The 14,914-nt window shown below is 38.0% G+C and overlaps 1 protein-coding gene across 1 annotated transcript in view; it reads left to right on the top strand.

The window, feature by feature from the left end:
* Window positions 1-3,627: 3,627 nt before the first annotated feature.
* Window positions 3,628-14,914, top strand: part of LOC127424012 (interleukin-17 receptor E-like) — a 29,235-nt gene continuing 17,948 nt past the window's right edge. The window contains exons 1-3 of the mRNA XM_051668772.1: window positions 3,628-3,799; window positions 12,493-12,508; window positions 14,626-14,712. Of these exons, the coding sequence (XP_051524732.1) occupies window positions 3,695-3,799; window positions 12,493-12,508; window positions 14,626-14,712 (208 nt within the window). The 5' untranslated portion in view covers window positions 3,628-3,694. The remainder of the gene's footprint in view (window positions 3,800-12,492; window positions 12,509-14,625; window positions 14,713-14,914) is intronic.

Raw genomic sequence — 14,914 nt, forward strand, 5'->3', positions numbered from 1 at the left:
ACTTTATGAAGGACATCACTTGCTAGGGACATGTAAATATTTTGCGGCCATCCTTAGCATCTGTTCTCAATTTGGCCGGGAACATCAGTGCAAAAGCGACCTTCCCTTGATGTAAGAGATTCTTGCATTCCTTGAATCGATCACGTTTCTCTCTTGTCGAATTCGCAAAGTCTGGGAACAAGAAAATGCTGTGGTTCTTCCAAGAAGCTTCCTTTACGCCTCGCCTCACATAACACGAGATCTTTATCGGATGATCTCAGAAATTTGGCCAGAATTAATTGGGGCCTGTCTCCCTCTGCGGATCGCTGAGCCGGAACCCTGTGAGCTCGCTCGATATCCAGCTTATGGCCTGTTATGTCGAGCAGACTCTGGAAAAGCCCATCCAGGAATTTCACCATATCCCGACCTTCTTCGTCCTCATGAATTCCAACAATTCGGACGTTATTCCGCCGATTACGATTCTCCAAGTCCTCCAACTTCTCCCAGACGTGCTCCAAATCCACCTTGGTCGCAAGCGGATTAGCAGCTAATTCCCTCTCCGATGACTCCAGATAATCGATCCGTTTCTCGACATCCCCCACTCTTTTAACCACCTCAGTGAATTTTGTCTCCATGGCAGTGATCGATCAACATATTACAGCAAGATTCTCCAAGTCAGCAATGACCTTCGTCAGCATTGCCAACACTTTCAACAATTCTCGCCAAATTTCCTTCAATTGTCCGGCCAAATCGGCTTGCGGCCTGCTGCTCAGGGCGTCATCTTGAGCACAGTGTCTTTTAATGTCTCCAGAGCCCAAGGATTTTGAATTCTTTGACATATTGTCTTCCTAGAACAGTTAAGGATCAGGGTGTATCGAATCTCACTGGTTTATGACATAAAAAGTATTAAAACTAGCAAAGTGAGCAGAGCTCGTCATTCGAACACGCATGGTGTTATGGGACTCCAAGGCTTATGTTTTAAGATGAAAACATTTATTATTATTCTTGGTCTTTTTATAGGTGTAATTAAAGTCCCATTTACAACCCTGTTTAATTTTTTTTAACTTTTATCCAATGTCAGAGGCCAGTTATGTAGGACATTTATACCTTGATGAGACGGTGAAGCATTGGACTTGAAAGGAAAAGGTTTGTATATTTATCTTGTCTTTGAAATACTTCCGGGGGCTGATCATATGAACATGCTAGAATCTGCCAGAAACATTTTACAGACCTTATTTTTTGGGAGTTTGTAAAGCAGCAGCCTTATCTGTTTTGATACAAACAGACCCTTATATTGTTTTACTCATTTGTAAGTTTATTTGGATAAAATGCATGTAAATCTAAACAAAGTTGCATGCATCAAACCAAATGACTGTCAATTTAAGTATCTTTTTAATTATAATTATATATTATGTGAAGCAAATTAATAAGTAATTTCATATAAATGATAATTTTATTTATTTATTTTATTTTGCTATTATGCATTTATTTATATGTTATATTCGGTAGAGTTTTTAAATTTAAGCATCTCTTTTCTCATTCTAGTTATGCATTATACTGACAATATAACAATTTAATCTTGCCATGCAGTAGATAAACAAAAGTGTGTGATGCAATCAATCTGTATTTTTTAAAATATATTTATAAGTTCATTGAACAAGTTGGCCAAGAAAACACACAACATACAGGGGATAACTGGAACAATAGTTAAGTGCTTAATAAAATGGCAGACGCAGACCTCATGTTCATTAAGACAGTGAGTGAAGTGAAGTAATTAGGGCAGACGCTGACACGCTTCACTGAACTGTGTTACATACTGGGTTACAATACATGTTAGGGATGGGCGGATCGATACTAAAGTACTGATACTTCCGATACTGATGTGGTATCAAGAATATCGATCCTCACATAAAAATATTGATTCTGTAGTTTTTTTTAACAAGTGATCTTATTATTTAGATTACATGAATATTAATGCATCTCAAAAGCTTCGAAGTGGAAAAAAAGAATTATATGGGCGAATTGTTTCATGGCACCGGAACTACTTTTTCTTCCGTTCATCTAGATGCGCAGAAATGCTAAAATACAATAGCAGTCACAGACAGCGCTCACCCTTTCAGTCATAGTGCTTGTTTAAAGGCGGAGCAGTGCTTTCATGATGTAATGACAGAAAAACAGCATCTGGAGTTATTCACACTAAGTAATGACAAACCTAGATGTGACATGTATTTTAATGGGCTTATTTGACAATTTTTACAGGTTTATTTAAATTCAGAGTTGTTAAAACATTGATAATGATCTGTAATCCTCGTTAATAAATGATACCCTTATGAAAACTTACCATGGATTTACTGTAGTAATATTGTATTAACCATGACTGTAGTAACAACGACTGTAGTAACCATGTTTTTATCTTCTTCTTTTTGGCAAGGTTTTGATACAATTAACCATGATTTTACTACAGCATTACTGTAGTATCCATATTGTAACTTGGTTTTAGTAATAGTAACCAAATAATAATATCTATGGTTCATTTTGAGGTTTTATATGTGGCTTAAAGGTAAACAAAGCAGCCTAATAATTTTCTGTTTAGGCCCATAAATATATACAATTTTAAGTAATAATAAAGTTACTAATTTTATACAAATAATTCGTAAAAATTCCATTTAATAGAGGTATCGGTATCGATATTGGCCTAAAAGTACTTGGTATCCGATCGAAAAGAAAATAAGTAGTATCGCCCATCCCTAATACATGTTAGCCAAATTGAACACAAATCACTCCACTGCAACACGTGAATGACATGTGAGGTCTGCCTAGACGCTTCACTGACACACATGGTTTATGTCTCGTCTGCGTCTTGAATTTAATGGAGTAAAGGTAGAACCTTTAAAATCAAGACATTGGCTGTGTCTTATTTGGAAGGCTGCATCCTCCGGAGGTCGCATTTGTCGGCCGCATACGTCATTGCATACGTCTCGTTTCATAGGACACTCCGAATGCAGCCTTTGAATGCGACCTTCTTTCACAGGAATTCGGAGGATGCATGAGGTGTATCCTTCATGGGCACTCACAACCCACAATTCTTTGCTTCAACGGAAATGTAAAAAAATAAAATAAAAAATAACACTAATTTGCACGTAAATATGATGTTCAAACGCAAGGAATGTTAATTCCCAAGTTGAAGTACCTCAGTAGATGGGTGCAGAGTATATAATATGTATAATTATATTCATATATAATTAAAATAAAGTATTAGACTAAAAGTACACCTGTAAAATCTATTTTCTTTTCTCTTTACATCATTATAACTCTCCTAAAATGTACCTCATACATTAACTTCCAAAGGGACTTTGTTCCCTTCTCACTTGAAGCACTCATGCTTGTTTAAGAGTGGTGTGCTGTCATAGCAACCATGTTACCTTCCATTCCGTTCAGCTGTCTCGTTTAAATGAGACTTGTTTAAAGGAGGATGCTCGGTATACTGCAGCTTTCAAAGGACGCGTCCTACCAAGCATGCAGCCTTCCAAACCAAACACAGCCATTGAGTGACACGTTCAATGAGACAAGCGCGTGCTACAAAGTCATAATTTTGACCCCAAAGGAACGCCACTCAAAGAATCCTCCCGCCCCCATTGGACAGCGTCTGTGTCGGGTTGATCGTCTTCACCGGATGATGTATCGCTCAAGTATTGTTTGATGTTATTTTGCGGCCATGCACAGATTGTCTTTTGTCGTTTATGTAGTTTTGTCTTTTGTTTTGTTGGAATTGTCGTTTTGCGTAGAGATCTACCGACGGGACATTCTCAAAGCCAGAGAGGTGAGCGTGATTTTACCTTCTTTATGAGCTTATAACAATACACCTATTACGACTTCAAAACACATTTAGATGATCAGTGTTTAATTGTCAGATCTGAGTGCTGGTTATTGAGTAATTTTGCGGTTAGTCTGCATGTGTTAACAGGTAAATCTCACACTGTGATGTTGCTTTCCATCTGCTTAAACTACATAAACATTTGAACTTTAATGGGTTTCAGTTAATGTTACTGTATTATTTACCTGTACCAATATCTGTATGACTATACAGTGCTGTGAAAAAGTCTTTTTCTTCGTGATTTCTTCTATTTTTGTGTATTTTTAATACTAAATTGTTTTAGATCTTCAAGCGAGATATAACATAAATCAAAGGCAACCTGAGTAAACACAAAATACAGTTTTCAAATATATATATATTTATTATTGAAGCAAAATAGTTTTGCAACACCTATATCACCCATGTTAAAAACGAACTGCCCCCTTAAACTTAATAGCTGGTTGTGCCACCATTAGCAGCAACAATCAGTCTTTCACAATGCTGTGGTGGAATTTTGGCCCACTCTTCTTTGTAGAACTGCTTTAGTTCAGCCACATTGGAGGGTTTTCGAGCATGAACCGCCCATTTAAGGTCCTGCCACAACATCTCAATTGGGTTCAAGTCAGGATTTTGACTAGGCCACTCCAAAACTTTAATTTTGCTTCTTTTGAGCCATTCAGAGGTGGACTTACTCCTATGCTTTGGATCATTGTCATGCTGCATAATCTAGTTGCATTTGAGCTTCAACTCACGGACTGATGACCGGACGCTCTCCTTTAGGATTTTCTGGTAGAGAGCAGAATTAATGTTTCCCTCAATTATTGCAAGTTGCCCTGAAACAGCAAAACATCTCCACACCATCACACTACCACCTCCATGCCTGACCATAAGTATGATGTTCTTTTTGTGGAATTCTGTGTTTGATTTACACCAGATGTAACAGGACCTCTGACTTCCAAACAGTTCCACTTTCGACTCATCAGTCCACAGAACATTCTCACAAAAGCTTTGAGGATCTTCAAGGTGTGTTTTGGCAAAATTCAGATGAGCCTTAATGTTCTTCTGGGTTAGCAGTGGTTTTCGCCTTGCCACTCTTCCATGGGTGGCATTTTTGTCTAATGTCTTTCTGATAGTGGAGTCATGAACAGTGACCTTTATTGATGTGAGAGAGGCCTGTGGTTCTTTGGATGTTGTCCTTGGCTTTTTTGTGACTTCCTGGACGAGTCATCGCTGTGCTCTTGGAGGAATTTCAGGTCGGCCACTTTTGGGAAGGTTCACTACTGTGCCAAGTTTTCTCCATTTGGAGATAATGGCTCTCACTGTGGTTCTTTGCAGTCCCAGAGCCGTTGAAATAGCTTTGTACCCCTTCCCAGACTGATATAGTTCAATCACCTTTTTCCTCATCCATCAACAACTTTGGGGGCATGTTGAAGCGGGTTTTGCCCAGGGCACCATACAAGCTAGAACCGCCACTGGGTCTGGGTGTGTCTAGTCCAGCTGAACCCCATTATGAATGCAGTTTCATAGATTTGGGGATTTAGTAACTAAGGGGGCACATACTTTTTCCACAGACCCAGTTGGTATTGGATAATTTTTTTGCTTCAACAAATAACATTATCATTTAAAAGCTGTATTTTGTGTTTATTCAAATTGCCTTTGTTTTATGTTAGATTTAGTTTGAATTTTTGAAACAAGTTAGCATGAAAAACACAAAACACAGAAGAAATCAGGATGGGGACAAATTCATTATGTCTATATACTGTATATACTGCTACCTATATCTAAATAAATACCTTTAGGCCTATATCACATACTGGATCTATACTTCTACTTACGTATGTATATACTGGATCAAACCTATATATCTACACACCTGCATATGTTATACAGATTTTTAAATGAGCTTCAGTAGGTCCAGTACAAGAAGCTTAAATATGTTAGTCTTAGGTCTAAAACACTAAACTTATTGTCTGAACTATATGAATATCACTTACAATTTTATTTCAAAACTGTGTTACTAGTCACTCAAATAAACATGCATTCAGAAAGAACAGAGTAACTCAGAGAGGAAAATGAAGAGGAGGTTTTGGTCTTCTTCAAATTTCCCCTCCCCTACTTTCTTTTGACTTTGTAGAGAACAGATCTATGAAGTGGATCTAGAAAGTTTTCACTCCTTTCACAAATTTCCTGTTGTTGCTATTTTATTTGCACAGTGTAACCAATAACATCTCAGTTACAGAAAGTGCTTCCATTTTTAAAACAAAAGTAAAAAAAAAAACAAAAAACATCCAGTGCCTTGCTGCATGCGTCCACAATACTCTGATTAGTAGTTCATCAAACTACTGTTGCAGTCATGATAACTATATCAATATTTCAGGTCCAGCTTGCTAAAGGTGCACAGTTTATATATATATATATATATATATATATATATATAAAATGGATTATCCATGAATCTCTCATTTTAGGAGAACATACACTGATGGCCAAAAGTTTGGAATAATGTACAGATTTTGCTCTTATGGAAAGAAATTGGTACTTTTATTCATCAAAGTGGCATTCAACTGATCACAATGTATAGTCAGGACATTACAAACATGAAAAATTACTAGTACAATTTGAAAAAAAGAACTCAAAGAGTTCTCATCAAAAAATCCTCCACGTGCAGCAATGACAGTGTAACACTTCTCAGTGGAAGGAGGAGGTGAAAAGCAAGATTTCCTGGTTCAGGTAGGCGTTTAATTATGCACCCTGTCGCTTACAGTTCCACACACTCAACAGTTTCACAAGCAAATAGTTACTTAAAGAGTCCCACTTCATTACGTCATCAGCATAACCATATATAACACCGTGGCCTTCCTTGCACCAATCTCTCTCCCCGACTGCTGGCGGTGTGGCTCTTTTAAGCCGCTCTCTCGTGCTCACTGAAATTAGAGACAGGTGTTAGATGTAATTTTGCTCAGGTGTAAGCGTCCTTACCGCTTTCTCTCTCTCCGGAGAGATGCTTGAACACGCCCCCCATCTGGCCCGCCTACCACTCCCCCCCCATTCCTGGAGAGGAAATCGGCGACAGCCATCTGCGCCCCCAGTCTGTGGACCACCTTGAACTTAAACGGTTGAAGAGCCAGATACCAATGGGTGATCCGCGCGTTGGTATCTTTCATGCAGTGGAGCAACTGGAGCGGGGCAGGATTGGAACAGAGGGTGAAGGTCCGCCCCAACAGGTAGTATCGGAGAGTGAGGACCGCCCACTTGATGGCGAGACACTCCTTTTCCACGGTGCTGTACTTAGTTTCCCTCAACGAGAGCTTACGGCTAATGTACAGCACCGGGCGCTCCTCCCCCTCACCACCTACGAGAGTACGGCCCCCAGCCCTCTGTCTGAAGCATCTGTCTGTAAAACAAAAGGGAGAGAGAAATCAGGTGAATGTAAAAGCGGCCCCCTGCAAAGTGCGACTTTAACTTGCGTGAATGCCCGCTGACACTGCTCCATCCACTGGACCGGGTCTGAAGCTCCCTTTTTAGTGAGATCTGTCAGCGGGCTGGTGATGTCCGAATAATAGGCACAAACCTTCTATAATAGCCAGCCAGCCCCAGGAACTGTCTCAACCCCTTTATGGTCTTGGGCCTCGGGCAGGTCGCAATCGCTGCTGTCTTGTCAATTTGGGGACAAACCTGCCCATGGCCCAAGTGGAACCCCAGATACCGTACTTCCACCCGCCCAATCGCGCACTTCTTGGGGTTTGCTGTAAGTCCCGCTCGGCGCAGCGATCTCAGAACCGCCCTCAGATGTTGCATGTGCCGCTGCCAATCATTGCTGTAAAAGATGATGTCATCTAAATAGGCAGTAGCATAAGCTGAATGCGGTCTGAGGATTCGGTCCATGAGACGCTGAAATGTAGCCGGGTTTCCAAACAAACCAAACGGAAGTGTCACAAACTGGTGTAATCCAAACAGTATGGAGAAGGCGGTTTTTTCATGGGAAATTGGTGTCAAGGGGATCTGCCAATAACTCTTTGTCAAATCCAATGTCGAATAAAATCGAGCAGTGCCCAACCGATTGAGCAACTCATCAATGTGAGGCATTGGATACGCATCAAATTTAGACACCGCCTTGACTTTCCTATAATCCATACAGAACCGTACAGACCCGTCGCTCTTAGGCACTAGAACAACTGGGCTGGACCAATCGCTGTGGGATTCTTCTGTTACCCCCATATCGAGCATTGCATCCAATTCTTCCCAAACTATTTTCTTCTTGTGTTCGGGTAATCGGTAGGGGCGGCTACGTACCACGACCCCTGGCTCGGTCTCGATGTGGTGGTGAATGAGGTTCGTACGACCTGGTAGAGGGGAGAACACATCCGCAAAATCCTGTTGCAACCTGGCAACCTCCGTGAGTTGACTTGGTGAGAGGTGGTCTCCGCAAGTGACCGGGATGAACTGTTTGTACTCGCCTCCGGTCCGAGCTCTGCCTTCTCTGGAAATACCATAGCCAACGTCACAGGGACCACCTCCCTCCACAATTTCAGGAGGTTGAGGTGGTATATTTGACGTGTGCCCCCTCTATCGGTTCGTTTAACTTCATAATCGAGATCTCCCACTCGTCGTGTGACCTCAAAGGGTCCTTGCCACTTGGCGAGTAATTTAGAGCTCGATGTGGGAAGTAATACAAGCACTTTATCTCCCGGTGCAAATTCCCTTAGCTGAGTTCCCCTGTCATACAGTCGGCGCTGTCGTTCTTGAGCTTGGAGCAAATTCTCCTGTGCTAGTTGTCCCAAAGTGTGGAGTTTTGCTCTAAGATCAAGAACGTATTGAATTTCATTCTTACTATTTGAATGTCCCTCCTCCCAGGCCTCTCGCAATACATCAGGCATAATTTTGCTCAGGTGTAAGCGCCCTTACCGCTTTCTCTCTCTCCGGAGAGAAGCTTGACCACACCCCCGCTGCCACAGACAGCTTTGCAGATCCTTGGCATTCTAGCTGTCAGTTTGTCCAGATACTCAGGTGACATTTCACCCCACGCTTCCTTAAGCACTTACCATAGATGTGGCTGTCTTGTCAGGCACTTCTCACGCACCTTACAGTCTAGCTGATCCCACAAAAGCTCAATGGGGTTAAGATCCATAACACTCTTTTCCAATTATCTTTTGTCCAATGTCTGTGTTTCTTTGCCCACTCTAACCTTTTCTTTTTGTTTTTCTGTTTCAAAAGTGGCTTTTTCTTTGCTATTCTTCCCATAAGGCCTGCACCCCTGAGTCTTCTCTTTACTGTTGTACATGAAACTGGTGTTGAGCGGGTAGAATTCAATGAAGCTGTCAGCTGAGGACACGTGAGGCGTCTATTTCTCAAACTAGAGACTCTGATGTACTTATCCTCTTGTTTAGTTGTACAACTGGCCTTCCACATCTCATTCTGTCCTTGTTAGAGCCAGTTGTCCTTTGTCTTTGAAGACTGTAGTGTTTCACCTTTGTATGAAATCTTCAGTTTTTTGGCAATTTCAAGCATTGTATAGCCTTCATTCCTCAAAACAATGATTGACTGATGAGTTTCTAGAGTTTCTTTTTTGCCATTTTTGACCTAATATTGACCTTAAGACATGCCAGTATATTGCATACTGTGACAACTCAAAAACAAAGACAATGTTAAGCTTCATTTAACGAACCAAATATCTTTCAACTGTGTTTGATATAATGGCAAGTGATTTTCTAGTACCAAATGATCAATTTAGCATGATTACTCAAGGATAAGGTGTTGGAGTGATGGCTGCTGTCTAGATTTGATAAAAAAAAATAAAATAGTGATGGTGCTGTTTTTGACATCAGTAATGTCCTGACTATACATTGTGATCAGTTGAATGCCACTTTGGTGAATTGAAGTACCAATTTCCTTCTGAAACAGCAAAATCTGTACATTATTCCAAACTTTTGGCTGCCATTGTATATAAAGAGAGATTCCAGGATTGCAACATCCACATTTTTTACATCTTTATAATATAAGTGTTTTCTGAAACTGCAGCTTTAGGTTTTAATTCTGTGGTCAATGTTAATTCATATGTTGAGTACACTTGTATGTTCGTTTGAGCATGGTTACACAAGTATGACTTCCGTATTCATTCCTGTAGGGGAAATAATTCTCTGACCTGAGGGAATATTCTTTGCTTTCTGCTTTATCTGGAAAAACACACAATTGTTGCATCCCTTGCCAAAGTCTCTGCAGCTCTTTCAAGATTGAATTTGAGCTCAACTGCTTCATAAACAGACATATGGCCTGGGCTGTTGTACCATCAAAATGAATCATGTGATATGTGATGCTTCAGTGCACTCAATTAGAAAAGTTTTTAAATGGAATATATTCACTTTATAGTTTAGCTCTGGTATTAATAAGCATCACTCCAAATCACTCATGTCATCCATGTGTTACTGCTAAAATTATTCATAAATATACAGTATTACAAATGCATTTCACATAAAACAATTATTTGAATACACCTCTTCTATGATGAACATGTTTTCAGTTACTGAGTTCAAAGTCATCATGATATTTTTTCTGGGGCTTAGGCTAAAGTAAAAAATGTCATGTGGGGTAACCATCCAGAGACAGTAAATAATAATAATACATTTCTTGAAAAAAGAAATGTTGCACAGGTATTACAGAATAATCTTTTATTATTATTTCTTTAAAACAAAATTTTTTGTCATGTGGTGCATTTAACATGCATGCAGCCATTATGTTGTCATGTGACAAAATACAGAGAGGAGCCCTTTAGACTGTTTGTAAAGTTTTTTTCTTTTTTATATCATTAAATATCAATATTTTATTTATGTATTTTTTTTTTATATTTCATATCATTAAATATAAATTACTAAATATTTTTAATATGTATAATATTAAATCACTTTTTGATTATTTAATATTTAATATTTATATATTTAAATATTTAATTATTGGTGTAACCCTGAGATGATTTCTTGATATTCTTGACTAAAAAATTCATGATATTTAAAAACAATAAAGGCTTGAAAACATTTAGGAAATTAATGATTTAGGTGGGTAAACTCTCATGTATTCAAGGTGCATGGAAAGTACTTTAATACCTTTAACTTTTATTTATTTATGAAACCAACATGGACCCCAGCCAGGGTTGTGCAAAATTCAGAATTTCAGAATTAACTCCCTTTCAATTCATAGTTAGTAGACATGTAATAAGCAGGATCATGTACAGCCTGTTATCACAAAAGAAATCCCTTCGGTGTGATACAAGAGTCTTTTGCTTCGTGTCGGGGTCCTGATCACCCCAACCGGCTGACTGTACATTATCCCTTACATAACCTTAAAAGCAGTCATATGAATTTTAAATCAAATTTGAATTCTGGTAATAAATTAATTTGATTTGTGCGCTTCACATGATCTGTGTCATTGTATGTTGATGTTAGAACTTTTTGAAGTTTTATGCATGTAGATGTATGTACTTTTCCCAATATTTCTATAGGACGTTTATTTTTTTAAGGTTGCACGTAACTGGTAAAGTATAAAACTCTTGTTTATTAGAGGTTGATTGACAGGTGAGAAGACAGTCCTTCACTGTTGTGTGTGTGTGTGAGTGTGTGTGTGAGTGTGTGTCACATGACAAATGCAATGTGGTCACATGTATTTGACATGCATGTGCAAATGCAATGTGGTCACATGTATTTGACATGCATGTGGTTTGAGAGATCAGATCACAAAACATTTTGAACCATGTTTACACCTGTATTTTTTATTTTTTTTTTGGATTATCCAAGATGGCTGTTAAAGGTGTAAACTGAGTCCTAAGTCCACTGTCAGAGAATATGATATTTAAAGTGTGAATTTAAGTAAAAGTGAGCTGACAAAAGTGGCCCAATTTATCAGAATTCACCCTATTTGTATTTATGTGCATGTATTATGTTTACTGTCTTTTGGCTTAAGGAAAGACTGAAAATCAGTCAGTCTAAAAATAAAATGGTAAACGGTGAACAGTTTGAATCTAGAAATTTAGCTATAATGGGACCAGTGAAAAGTAAAATCAGTTTTGTTTGTATTGCCCCTGTCACAATGCAGATTTTTATATATGGCAGCCAGCTACAGTATAATATCTCAGTAATATGTCACAGTAATATGCATGATTGTATGAAAATCCACCTTCTGAGATTTTATCTGTCCGCTTCCTTGTGGAGCAAGATCTGTTTCACCTCAAAAGTGTCTAAAAACTATTTATTTTAACATATAGAGCCTTATCGCCATGCTCATATATACAATATGTATGGTGTAACACCATACATTATATTGCTTATTTCATGAACAACATTATATTTAAGCAGAGTTCAATCTTTTCTTATGCACAGAGTCTATTCATTAATAGACCTGTGAAAACCACATGCTTTATATTTTTTAAACTCAAATATCAGCTGCTTTATTTTAATTTTTTACTTAAATTAAAAGGAGAAACATGCCTTCCATATGAAACAGTCACTGCAGTATATGAACATTTTCATGTTCAGGTCTGAATTATAGATGCACTGATTGTAATTACATTCTATAAGTAATCAAATAAATAAATTACAATCTTGTAAAGGAATGCTCAAGTATCAGATCTATTTTAACATCTCTCTTTTTCTTTTTCTTTGTTGTATCTTAAGGAACGCTGTGGTGCTGGTAAGTAATTATACAATACACTAGTTCATCAAAATGTAATAGGGTTATTCCATGTCAAACAAATTTCTGAAACTTCTGCTCAATTTTTTGATTTGTTAATACTTTGTCTGAAGTTAAACATACTTGATCGAGATTTTGACGTTATTGTTTTAACGTGAATAAACAAAGCTACATTTCAAGCTTCACATTATTTGTACATCAGATCTTTGTTGTGTTGGACAAGAAAAACTAGCTTCATACCATGTGACCCACATTTGGTTTTCAACCATTGAAAATGGGTGAAAAAACAATTTATTTTTGGGATGGAACCACATTGAGAGCCCCATATCTCTGGGATTTAACCATATGTGGCTTTAAAAATGAAGATTCAGAAAAGAAAGTTTATTCTGAACCAGAATCTAAAATTATATTAAGATATCTTTAATACTTCTGGAGTTATAGGCACTCCAACTTTAGAAAAACTCTTAGTTAAACTTTTAGACTCCCGTCATTGGCAAATAGTGGAACAAGAGGTGCTGAAGTCAACTGATATTAGTAATATATCTACCTGTCTCTGTGTAAAAAATACAATAATCACACACACATTTCTAAGGTTATTTTCTAACATGTAGTTTTGCTCCATCGTGGCGAAAATGGTCATTTTGACCCTCCGCTACAAAATAATGGATTACTCACTAAATATTGATCCATGGCATTTCATATTTTGACTTTCATCATCAACATAATCATTTATGTATTTCTTTCACTAGAAAGAATGTATCGAAAACAACATTTTGCGCCAGGGACCTGTTTAATAGCTCTGTGTCTGAAATGACTTTCCGCTGATGTCACCAAAAGAGCCAAATAGCTCCATAGTTTTTGGCTATAACATTTTGGTAAATGTTCTGGTGTGAAATAGGGCTGTTCGATAGGGCAATGTCATCGGATATCGACGCTATATGACAAATATCCTGATCATAATCAACACTCATTGGCAGACAATGTTCAACAATATCAGGAAATGACAAAACCATGGAACTGGGAAGTCGCCATAAATATTAAATAGTAGCTGAATAAAATTAGCACCTGCTGCGAGTTGCTACCCACCAAATGCGGGTTGTCTATTTCATGCGCAGCGGCGTGTAATTTTGCTCATCTATCTGCCACTGTGGCGGGCAACCTGCAAGACGTCTCGGAGTGACACATGACAAGAAATGCTGTTAGACACAAAGACACGTGCTTGAAGAAACACACTTTATTATATTTTCAAGAACAGATGACGATGTCTGTGTCTGATTTTGATGTTTGTTCAGAGGTGTGAAGAGTTCTCACTCTTTCTTCTCTATTTCAGTCATATGAAAACAGTTGCAAGTATACTGTCATCTGTGAGAATGCTACAAATAAAAAAAAGACATTCTGAGGAGGTGCTCGGGGTTAAGTTCGCTTTATTTCCACAGACCAGTTTAAGTTTAACATGCACTGTTAACACAACTCTGCAGGTTCACAAATCGTAAAATAATACAAAAACTAAATTTATAAATAATAAAAAATAAAATAAAAATGATCGTGAACATATTTCGGTTACACTTTTAAAATGTCCTTGTTACAGTGTAATTACACAAGTAATTACTGATTATTACTAATTAACAAATGTACTTACTATAGGTTTAGGGTTAGGTTAAGGGTTTGGTTTAGGGTTAGTTGCTTTTAATTACATATAATTGACTGTTATTACTATAGTAAGTACATGTAATATGTGTAACAAGGACACATTAAAATAAAGTGTTATCCATATTTCTCAAATATCGCCCATCCCTAGTATGAAACGCTCACTTTTCACCAGTCAATTCCTGATGAATTTAACCAAGTCCTGTTCTCCATTTTTTATCTTAATGAATATCCTGTTTCACATTATTACATTACAGAAGTCAAATGGGTTGTAAACGTTTTCATATTAACTTTAAATTTGGATTTCTCTTTCATCGCTATTTCATATAATTCCATAAATTTCATTTACACTGAAATTCAGCAGAGCAGACTACAATTCAATCAAACATATGCTCATCGCAGATCATTTTCATTGTCTGAAATCTTTTCTTTTTCTTCATTTGTATGTTTCTTGTATGTTGTCATGAAAGTGGACCGCCTGCCTCAGCTGAAACTCTACACAGCTCTACATGGACAGGATGTGTGCGTCCGTGTGCGGCTTTATGTGGAACCTCTGCGTATGTACAAGATCATAATGAACCATATCACAATCATGACTTAAGTTCAAGGAATAGTTCCCAAAAATGAATGTTCTCTCATGCTTTACAGAACCTGTATGACTTTCTTTCTTCCGTGGGGCACATAAAGACACATTTTGAACAAAGTCCTGCTCAGAGTTTCCATTCAATTACTTTAAACGGGGAGCTGAGTGCCAAAAAG

This window comes from Myxocyprinus asiaticus, chromosome 33 (genome assembly GCF_019703515.2).
Source record: "Myxocyprinus asiaticus isolate MX2 ecotype Aquarium Trade chromosome 33, UBuf_Myxa_2, whole genome shotgun sequence".
NCBI classification, from domain to species: domain Eukaryota; kingdom Metazoa; phylum Chordata; class Actinopteri; order Cypriniformes; family Catostomidae; genus Myxocyprinus; species Myxocyprinus asiaticus.